We start from the raw sequence: 11,630 nt of genomic DNA, 5'->3' as shown, positions 1-11,630 counted from the left end.
CAACTGCAAGCTTGGTATACTTATGTCATACTGATGACAATACTATTTTCTATCATAAAAACTAAAAATATATATTTTTATACATTCTTTTTTATACGTTATGTTTCGGCTTGGGTCTAATTGTTCACGATCAACTGACGTTGGCTGTAATTGGCCACGGTCCCTTACGTTATGGAAAGGTTCAGGGCCACTTCCTGGAGTCGTGGAGTTCTTCCATTAGTGATACCTCGGTTCACGAACGCTTCTGTTCACGAACAACTCGGTTCACGAACAGAAAAGTTCATAAAAATATGCTCCGGTTCACGAACTCCGCTTCGGTTCACGAACAGGAGCCGCGGCCATTTTAATGCTATTTCCAGGCTGTCACATGGTCGTGACTTCCTGTAGGAAGATCGTGGTGAGAAGAAGAGACGCAGAAAGAAGTACTGTGAGTAATGTGAAGACACTTTCAGTGACTTTTTGGTGTGCTTTTTAGCACACAGTACTGTACTGTACTACTGTACTGTACAATACTGTACATGCTGTATTGTACAGTTCACCCATTTGAGTGCTTACTGAAGTCATCTCAAGCAAGGTTAGTGTTCTCTCTTTATACATTACTATACTGTACAGTACTAATGTGTATTGTAATTTGTTTCATAATTTTGTGCTTCAAAAACCAAAAAAAAAGGTCAGAATGGATTAACCGGATTTACATTGAACCCTATGGGAAAATGTGCCTCGGTTCACGACCAATTCGGTTCGCGACCAGAGTCAGTTCACGAATTAAGTTCGTGAACCGAGGTATCACTGTACTAGTACATTTCATTAAAGCGTGTTTAAAAAAACAAGTTTTTTTTTTTATATTACTTATTTCTTCAGTGTACCACTGAGTTGCCTAATTGCTGTCCACCCCCCCTCTCACACACAGGAATCGCCATCTGCAATCATGAATTGTGGACTCATCTTCGTGCATAAGTATCAAGAGAAAGGTGAGTGTGTGTGTGTGTACTCAGGATGAGTGTGTGTGGTGTACACGTGTATGTGTGTGTGTACTCTATAGAGGAGGCTCATGAAGGACGCTGCTACTGGTCAGTTGGAGGCAGTCGCCCTCCAACAACAGACAGGAGTGACGCTCACAACAATGAGCGGAGCGCGAGGTAGATAAGATGCAGCGAGTTGGCACAGTAGTGGACATTGCTGGTGCATCTGCCAGTCATCTCAGTCGGTCAACCCATGGCACCTTCTGGGTCTGTACCGTGACCTCCTGCCAGCAGCGACCCTTGGACACTTAACGTGGCCTCAAAGTGCACCTAGATTGGCACAGGTGCCGTTGTGACGTCACCGTCACTTAGTGGCGAATTGCAGGTGTTGTGTGTGCGTTTGTACGTGTGGCACTATCTGAACCGGTCCTGGGCCTCTCCTAGGTTGACTCAGCCTCAAATGACTATCTGGTGCCACAAGGGAGACAAAGGTGGCCGAACGTTGTGCTGGCCACCCAATGCTTCATGTGCCGTGCTGGCCTTTATAGGTGCTGCTCGCTACCAGCTCTTGCCCCAGTAGTCTGCTGAAGCTTTACTGGGTAACTTTGTCTTTGTTGTGTGTATGTCGGTATTTTTTTACTTAAAACTTACGTGACTACAGGAATTAATATCCTATGGTTCTTTCGGTAAAGTCATGTAGATAGAAAAACAATAATACAAATATAGTGATTAAAAAAAACACTTAATTTTTATCATAATTTTTCTATTTACGTGACTTTACCGAAAGAACCAAAGATTATGTATATCTGTCTGGAGAGGTGGGTGAGGCTAGCGGCTAAGGGGGGCATGGCTGTGGCATAGTGGGTGGGGCTCGTGGCTGAATGGGCATGACTATGTCGATGTGGGCGTGGATAGTGGCTGAGTGGGCGTAGCTATAGTTGTGGTGGGCGGGGCTAGTGGCTGAGTGGGCGTGGCTATGGTTGTAGTGGGCGGGGTTAGCGGCTCAGTGGGGCGGGGCTATGTCGTAGTGGCTGGGGCAAGTGACTAAGCGGGTGTCATTTTGAAAACAAAACAACACGTTCATGATAATGCGAGATTCGCCTCACCTCACCTGACCTCACCTCACCTCACCTCACTTCACCCCACCTCACCTCACCAACTCACCTGACCTAACGTGACCTCACCTGACCTCTCCTCAACAGCGGTGCCGCTGAAGGCCGTGTCGGTGGAGGTGAGCGTGCAGGGCTTTGTGGCCTCCGTGCGTGCCACGCTCAGCTACCTCAACGCCGAGGCCTTCCCGGTGAAGGCCTCCTTCCTCTTCCCGCTGGACGACGACTCGGCGGTGCACGCGTTTAGTGCCAGCCTCAACGGGCGCCACATCGATGCCGTCATCAAGGAGAAGGAGAAGGTGGGTGGGTTAGTGGGGGAGTGAGTGAGTGAATGGGTGAATGGGTGGGTGGGTGACTGGATGGGTGGATGAGTGGGTGAGTGGGTAGGTGAATGGGTGAGTGGGTGTTTGAGTGGATGAGGGAGTGGGTGAGTGCATGGGTGAGTGAGTGGGTGTATGAGTGAGTGGGTGAGTGGGTGGATGGGTGGGTGAGTAAGGGGGTGAGGGGGTTGGTGAAGGAGTGAGTGGGTGAGTGTTTGAGTGGCTGGGTGTATGCGTGGGTGGGTAGGTGAGAGTGGGTGGGTGGGTGTGTGAGTGAGTGTGTGAGTGGGTGTGTGAGTGGATGAGTGGGTGGGTGAGTGGGTGGGTGGGTGGAAGGGTGGGTGAATGTATGAGTCAGTTTAACACGTAGGCTTTCGCGCCCAATATTATTCATAATAAACGTTTTTGGGTTAGATAGCATTATTTATAAATGTGTCGTAACCCTCCACCACCCGACACGGCCAATCAGCAAAAAAAGTGTCACGTTGAGAAAGGATAAATAGTTCACTACTTTAGCCCACCGGTGTGTTATTGAGTACGACGTTTCGCTGGAAATTACATCCAGCATCATCGGGCAATTCGCCAGAATGATGAGGCTCCCCTCTCGCTCCCGGTCTTAAATAGAGCAGCAGCAGGGTGACGTCATCATTGAACTCATCAGGTGCAATGATTTGAGGCGGAGGGGGGGTATTGTAATTATATAATAGATTGGTAATCAGTAAATTTTTACGATTAGTAATGAGTTATAGATTAGTAATTAGTTGTAATGTGTGTTATTATAATTATATGCTACATTAGTAATCAGTTAATTTATATTTGTTTCCCCTATAAGGAATTGTAATATGTATTATTTAATAATACGCTTCCAGGCCGCACTAGGCCTGTAGCTGTCAGAGCGATTAAAGTTATTTCTATTTCTCTCAATTTCAATGGATTCTCTTATAAGTTTTTGCCAGTAATAATTAGTTTTACACGACACTTCAACGTTATCAAAAGCAATTGAGTGTCCTTGTTGGCAAGCATGTTCTGCCACTGCCGACAGTTGTGTTTGAGATAATTTAATATTTATTTGGTGTTCTTTTAGTCTTACGCTGGTGTTATGCCCCGTCGGTCCAATATAGCATCTGTCACATAAACAATTAAAGTGGGCGTGGCTATAGACGGAGTGGACATGACTGGGCAGTGGTAGTGCAACGATTGGCATGCTGCGCTACGAACCCTGGCGGTCCGAGTTCAATTCCCACTCACGGCCACCAACACCAGTGATAGTTATTATCTGAACGGGTCCTGGGCCTCCCCTAGGTAGACTCAGCTTTAAATGAGTAGCCGGTGCGGTGGTGTAAATATTGCCACTGGGGAGACAAAGGAGGCCAGGCGTGGTGTTGGCCACCCACCCCCTCGTGTGCCGTGCCGGACTCGCTAACACCACTTGCCCTAACAGTCTGTTCAGGCTATACAGGGGATGTTTGTCTTTGGTGTGAGGATATGTGGGTAAATGGGTGAGTGGGTGAGAGAGTGGGTGAGTTTGTGAGTGAGTGGGTCGGTGTGTGTGCTAGTCAATGAGTTAGTGAGTGAGTAGGTGAGTGTGCTTGTCAATGGGTTAGTGAGTGGTTGAGTGATTGAGTGGGTGAGTGTGTGAGTGGGTTGGTGTGTGTGCTAGTCAATGAGTTAGTGAGTGCGTGGGTGAGTGGGCTATTGAGTGGGTGGGTAAGTGGTTGAATAAGTGAATGGGTGGATGTGTGAGTGGATGATTGAGTGCCACCGTGTCTCCCACGGGGTGCATCGTGTCCCCAGGCCAAGGAGGAATACGACGATGCGCTGAGCTCCAGCCACACGGCCTTCCTGCTCTCCGAGGACCGGGGCGACGTGTTCCAGTGCATGCTGGGCAACCTGGGGGCGGGCGAGGGGGCTGAGCTGCGGGTGGAGTTTGTGAGCGAGTTGGCGGTCGAGCCGGACGGAGCGGTGAGATTCTGCCTGCCCACGGTGCTCAACCCTCGCTACACGCCGCCAGGTGAGGTGACGAGATGACTACAACACAGTGGTTGTAATGCAGCGATATTGCGGTGAGAACAATGTGACCAATTTGAACTCGCTGGCTCAGTCTCCGACACGGAGGACCCGGAGAAAAATCCATGTGACCACGGGGAGCGAGACACCGCAAACTCCAAATATACAGCAGCAGGCGTCAGGGTCGGGATCGAACCCACGACCTCCTGTATACCAGGCGAGGGAGTTAAAATCTCCTAGCCACCTTGATAATGATGAGAGAAAGACACGGAAACTCCAAATATATAGCCGCAGGCGTCAGGGTTGGGATCGACCCCACGACCTCCTGTATACTTGCCGAGGGAGTTAAATCCATGTGACCACGGGGAGAGAGACACCGCAAACTCCAAATATACAGCAGGCGTCAGGGTTGGTATCGAACCCACGACCTCCTGTATACCAGGCGAGGGAGTTAACATCTAGCCACCGTGGCGCCCCCACCAAGAAGGCCCCAACCGTCATCGTCCACCACCAACCACCATCACGTAACCCGTTGCTCAAAACTGCAGCGGAATCTGCGGCTCTCAGATCGGCCTCATCAAGCCTCACTGGCTCAGTCTCCGACACGGCCATTGTGAACCTTACATTGATGAACACGAACACACGCCTCCTTCCCTCCCTCCCTCTGCTCCCTCCCTCTGCTCCCTCCCTTCCCTTCTCCTCCTTCCCACCACAAGGCTTATCACCAGCAGACTCCCCGCTGCCCTTCGTGCCGTTTGTGAGCTGCTCCCAGCCGCTGCCCTACTCAATGGCCTTCCGTCTCCGCGCCGAGGCTCCGGGAGGCATAGCTGCCGTCACCTCGGCCTGCGACCTTGGGCCGGTCTCCTTCTCGAGCCCTGGCAACTCCGTGGCTCAGGCAAGGGTGGCTACGTGCCGGCTAGGAGATGTTAACTTTCTCGCCTGGTACTGTTGTATATGTTGGGTGTGAAAATTTTGATATGTTGTATGCGTGCGTGGGTGAAATTATTATGTTGTATATGTGGGTTATGAATATTCAGTGAAAATAATAATAATCAATTGAAATTTGGCCAAATGTGTAATTATCCGGAAATATGTTAATTTATGTAATTATGCACATTTAATTATGCCAATTCGAGAGGTAATTGTAGTAATTATGCGAGTGGGTGTAATTATGATAATGCAAGTCGTTATGATAACCAGACCCCGCCTCGGTGACGAGGGTGGGTTATCGATCGGAATAAGGCAATTAATCGTATGCAGTTATGCAGGTGTGGTGTAAGTATACAAGATTAACTTAGATTAACTCGGCCTCGTTGTCTAGGTTCGTCTCATTCTCGCTTATTTAGGTCCCCGGTTCGCCCCGTTATCGCTTTAACATTTACTGAGTATGTGTTAGTGTGTTTATTAAGGTCACCAAGTTCAGATCTCAACGCAGAAGCAGATCTTATGCATAGACTTCAGGAAAGAATCACACAACCACTTCTGTATTAATCAATTTATTATTAATTCAACCTCAACTATGATATAGTATGCGAACTCTCAATCCCGGAACGTCAACACGGCATCAATACAGTATCATCAATGATTGTCTGATTTCACTTGACAACGGCACATGGATCCCGCGTAACGCGATGGTTGTTAGTGAGAGAGAGTCGTTAAAACATGCAAATACTATGCTAAGAAAACCTTAACGTTAATGAATGATTATACTTGAAAGATTATACGGCGATAAAACACAATCAAAAACAGTTATTATTCTTAAAGGCACCAATCTCAACAGATACATCGGCAGGTTATCTGACAACAGAATGCTCGGAGTAAAGGCCTGCAACGGCGCTCCTTTTCCGAAGATCTGCTGGGAATTTAAGCGATTAAGAGTACAGTCCACTAAATATTAAAGATAATACTCTTATAAATGACGGAGGGCCATCACTCGGTCTCGAGTTTTTCTTCACAGCCACGGATGGCTTATGGGTTCGAGTGGGTTTGAGTGGTAAGAGTTGTCTTCAATAGTCAGTGTTCGGAGTCGGTTCTTTATGTCAAACAGACGCCGGGTGGTCGTGTGGTGAGGGGGCGGTGCGCGTCATACGTATTAGTCGCTCCTCTGTCGCCGTGGTGAATTTGGTTCGGATGTCCGTTGACACGCTGTCGTAATTCGGAACCCGGTCGGTAGGTGGCGCCCACAGCTCGCTCGCAGCGTCGTCGCCAAACCGCGATTCTCGCGGCAGCAGGGAAACCGCCGACTCGGCAGAGGTTGGCTGTCGCGGCCGAGTTGAGCTGTCAAGCGGGTCTTGCCCGCCTGCAGAGGAGATGGGGAGCCGCTTGAGTCGAGCCCCGAGAGCCGTCTGAACTCGGCTGAGTCCCAGAAGCTGAAGAGTCGAGCCGACCCGTTAGTCGCAGCTCGCCCTTGAGTCGACCCGCTCGGTCGAGCTGAAGATGAGTCGAGCCGACCCGCTCGGTCGAGCTCGCTCCGGAGCCGACCCGCTGGTCGAACTCGTGATGAGTTGACTCCTGGTCGAACTGGCTTCCAATGCTCAGGGTCCTTTCTTTTATGCCGAAAAATCCCTTTGGGTCCTGCCCACAAGGCGGGGTTTTCTTTTGATTTACTGTGTCAGGATTTGTCCGTGTGTAGGTGTGTTCATGTGTGTGTCCGTACGTCCGTGTGTCCTTGTGTGCATCACCCATGGTATTTTCCGTTGTCATACTCCCTCCATAAAATCCATGAGCAAACAATCAGATGTTACAAATTGCCTCGAAGTCGTCTCTCTGTCTGGGTGCACGACCTGGAGGGAGGGGCACACTCCCTCCGACCCTCACAGACGCACACAGACATGGTTAAAAAGTTTTAAATTAACATTTGTCCCTTACCATTTCCCAGTTATGATTCTGTATGTAGCCTAAGGTGTGTCGTTTCCCATCGTGGTGCTTGACCCAAGTGGAGGTGCCTCCCCGAGCACATACACACTCCCATCCCGCGCTGCGGGGATACAAAGACGGCCGGGATCTCCCTTTCTCTCCGACCCTGGGTTTAACATCGCTCTTTTATTATGTATTTTATTTCGACCTGGTGGTGATTTATCCCGCTATCCTGGCTTTTCATAAGTTTTACTTTTGTCTTTCATGCATAGGCTTATTATTATTAATTTATTTCCGATATCTTAGGTTAAGGGTTAAGTTTCTTGATCCTAGGAATTCGTATTCCTTGGTGTCTGCATGGTTATATAAGCGGAATATAGTTGACGGTGAATAGCGTTAACATTGATGTTATGTACGATATTATGTATTGTGATGTCATTAACTTAACTTGTTGGTCAGGCTTCACTGACATGAAGTTGCATTTCATAGCCTCGCAGGTTTTTGCCTCACTCTGTCTCTGCTCGCCGGTTGTTGTTGCTGTCCAGCTGACGCCGTTAACTCAAGGCCTCATTAATTTCCGTCACTCCTTGTAGGTGAGGGCGGTTGAACCTTGGAGTCAGTTCTGGTTTTTGTCTGCTTGCTTTTTCTGATGTCCCCTGACCCCGAGAGTTATTATTCCTACTTTTATGGCCTGTCGAAGCCCGACTCGCTGTTGCTGGCTGGTGTCGCTGGGTTGGTGTCGTTCCCGGCTTTTGCTTACGTTTGCAGTTCGCCGTGCTCTTAATTTCCTTCCCTCTTCAACCTTATATCGACTATTCGCTCCTGTCTGGGTGCGATTCAATTTTGACTTAGGAAGGTTCTGATTGTCATATGCTTTGGGTCGAGTTGTATATTAAGGTATGGAAATAACATTTCATATTGACTTAATGATGGTGATGGTTCAGTAGGCGTAACTTGTGGCCTGGTTTAATTGGAGTGGGTGTGAATATCAATAACTTTAGCCTACCCTGTTGTTAAATTCTGACTTTAACGTTACTTTAATAGCAATACAGAATAATTGAGCTTTTCGACTTAACTAGGCGAACACGAACTTTTGGTGACCTCCGCAGCCTCGCCGTTCAGCTGAGTCTGCATTCTTGAGATATACAACGCTCTTATTCGTCTCACTGTGGTCATCCAACCTTCTTAATTTCAGGTCAAAGGCCCCCTCACGTTCAGCCGTGCAGGGTTGTTAATCAGCTCCCTCCCCTGTGCACACAGCATTGCTGACCCACTTCATTTGACCACTCACCCTGGATTTAATAATTTAATTCCTTAAAACCATGCAGGATGGTTGGCTTTTTGCCTTAATTATGTCTGGCTGACTCTCCCACTGTCTCTGCCGCCTGCACGGGTGACATATGCCCGTTCATCAGGCCCCCTCCTTCCTTGAAGCAAGGTTGCAAATTCTGTCATCCTAGCCCTCCTCCAGTTCATTACTTAACAACACCTGGTGTTTTGCAGTTTGCTGCTTTTTGGGGTGTTTTCATTCATTATATATCAATGATGATAATATATAAAAATATCAAGTTTGGAAGAAGGGTTAGGATACAACAGTACGCAAGAGGTTGTGGGTTCCGATCCCGACCCTGACGAGATGTTAACTACCTCGCCTGCTACGCAGGAGGTCGTGGGTTCCGAACCCGACCCTGACAAGATGTGAACTACCTCTCTTGGTACGCGTGAGGTCATGGGTTTTGATCCCGACCCTGACGAGATGTTAACTACCTTGCCTGTTACGCAGGAATTTGGAGGTTCCAATCTTGACCCTGATGAGTTTGCGTCACTCTTTCTCCACATGGTGAGATTTTAACTACCTCACCTGGTAAACAGGAGGTCGTGGGTTCCGATTCTGGAGCGTGTCTCTCTCTGCCTCTCACCGTGGCGTGATGTTATCTTCCCCGCCTGGTATGCAGGATGTCGTGGGTTCGTTCCTGATTCTGAAACCTGTTGTACATTTGGAGTTTGCGGATGCTCCAATTTTTCCCCTCCACATTTAGAATCAAAGTCTCTATGCGTTTAAGAGTATTTGGCTACTGCTATACATTTCCACGTGATGATGATGATAAGCCACTTGGTTGGGCTATCATTTGTGATTGCCAGGTCACTTCTGAAAATAGTTTAGTTTTAGTATAGATCTCTATGAGTATGGGTGTTTTGTGGGTCACCATGGTTTTATATGAGTCTCTGCTTCTATATGAATATCTGGGTCTCTGTGGGTCTCTGTAGTTCTATATGAGACTCTGGGTCTTTATGGTTATATATGAGTCTCTGGGTCTCTATGGTTCTGTATGAGTATCTCTGGGTCTCTGGTTCTATATAAATCTCTGGGTCTCTGTGGGTCTCTATGGTTCTATATTAGTCTCTGGGTCTGTGGGTTGCGCCACGTAGCTCTGGATTGTGCCGGGTTCTGCCGGGTTGCATCAGACAGTTCTGGATTGCGCCGGGGTTGCGCGCGGATTGCGCCGGGGTTGCGTTTTTTTGGTTGAACTATATTCTTAGGTTTTTTCGGTAAAGTCACGTAGGTAAAAAATTAAAATTAAAATTAATAAAAGTAAAATAAAAATAAAATAAAAATCACGACGTTTCGGAGGCAACACAAGCTTCCGTCTTCAGGTGGAAACGTCACAGCACGATAGCTGTATCAAGTAAATGAGAGATTCCAAGGTATACTACCCCGTATATATACTGGTTGAGGTGGGGGGGGGATGGGCCAGGAACGGCCCACTTTTTATTATTATGGTAAGGTGCGGCTTGAGACTACGGCTAGTCTACATAACAAAGGACTGAGCCTTTATTATGGTAAGGTGTGGCTTGACACTATGGCTAGTCTACATAACAAAGGGCTGAGCCTGAGAGGGGGGGGGGTGCCAGAATTGTTCAAAGTGCAACTGCTGCTAATGAGACCGAGCCTCTGCCATGTAGATGGTAAAAGCACAATAGCAGGTCAGGAAGAAACAGCCTCCTGCTATGTTGTTTGGTGGGTAAAACTTATAGCAGGAAACCAGTGTGTGAAAAAGAAGCTAAACATGGTAAAACAAAACTGGCTGTCTATCAGTAACCTGTACAGTAACTCACGAATAGTTGTCTGTCAAATAAGATGGTCCAAATGTGTAGTTAAATCTTTTTTGCATGGTTAATCACATCTTTCCAATGATTACTCAGTTTGTACCCATCATCATGGTTGAAATTATGTCTGTGTTTGTATATTTGTATGGCTTCGTGTACAAACCTTTGATGGTAGCCAGGAGGTTTGTAGAGTACCTTGGTCTCGGAATAGACAATTTCATGAGAGCCCACAGAGTTGTAGCAATGATCGGCAACGGCCGAAGAATCAGTTCTGCCGTCTTTCAGATCTGAATTGTGCTCGCGGACACGATCAGAGACATGACGTTTCGTTTCTCCAATGTAGCAATCACCACAACTGCAACTCAGTTTGTAGACTCCAGGATACTGTAAGTCAGGAGCGACATCCTTCACAGATGGAATCAGATCACGGATTTTATGCACTGTACTGAATCGGACTTGGATCTTATGTTTGTTTAGAATTTTGGAGATCTTTTTGGTCACGCCTGCTATGTATGGCAACGTGATAGTTTTGATCGGAGTTTCATGTGGCTGTTTCTGCTGTACGGAGTAGAGACGTGGACACTGACAACAAGAGCAACAAAAAGGCTCGAAGCTTTCGAAATGTGGCTTATCGAAGAATGCTGAAAATCCCATGGACAGCCAAAACCACCAATACACAAGTTCTGCAAGATATGGGCACTGACAGGCAACTGCTGAAGACCATCATTAGCAGGAAGTGTTACTACTTAGGCCACATTGCCCGAAACGACCACAAATACCAGCTATTAAAGCAAATCCTGGAAGGAAAAATCGAATTGGAAAAAACGACCAGGATAGCCAATAACGACATGGCTCGGTAACATCAAAACATGGCTACAATTAACAACAGCACAAACTCTACACGCTAGACCGGGACCAATATCATCGTGAAGTCACACACGCCGTTAGGCAGCACTAAAGAAGAAGTTTCTGTATGGTGGGAGAAACAGCTTGGCGGATGGTGCGGTCAGAGTATCCGTTCATCCTGAGGGCCCGATGTACATGTCTTAATTCACGGGCCAGGTGGTGTTGGTCAGAAATGCCATGAGCTCTGTGGTATAGCGTTTTGATGAGAGAATTCTTTTGAGATGGGTGGTGGTGGGAATCCGGTTTCAAGTAGGAATCTGTGTGGGTGGCTTTCCTGTAGACAGAATGTCCCAAGGATCCGTCAGGTCTCCTCTCAAACAGAATATCTAAGAATGGTAGTTTACCATCTTTCTCCACTTCCA

At 47.6% G+C, this 11,630-nt stretch overlaps 1 protein-coding gene across 1 annotated transcript in view; it reads left to right on the top strand.

Moving 5' to 3' along the window:
- Window positions 1-907: 907 nt before the first annotated feature.
- The window catches only part of LOC144733716 (von Willebrand factor A domain-containing protein 5A-like), a 36,837-nt gene continuing 26,114 nt past the window's right edge, over window positions 908-11,630 (top strand). The window contains exons 1-4 of the mRNA XM_078615742.1: window positions 908-971; window positions 2,165-2,370; window positions 4,186-4,402; window positions 5,115-5,293. Of these exons, the coding sequence (XP_078471868.1) occupies window positions 929-971; window positions 2,165-2,370; window positions 4,186-4,402; window positions 5,115-5,293 (645 nt within the window). The 5' untranslated portion in view covers window positions 908-928. The remainder of the gene's footprint in view (window positions 972-2,164; window positions 2,371-4,185; window positions 4,403-5,114; window positions 5,294-11,630) is intronic.

Source organism: Lampetra planeri, chromosome 48, assembly GCF_965212315.1.
Source record: "Lampetra planeri chromosome 48, kcLamPlan1.2.h2, whole genome shotgun sequence".
NCBI classification, from domain to species: Eukaryota; Metazoa; Chordata; class Hyperoartia; order Petromyzontiformes; family Petromyzontidae; genus Lampetra; species Lampetra planeri.
The sequence above is the reverse complement of the archived record's forward strand: the minus strand, read 5'-3'. Positions and strand labels throughout refer to the sequence as shown.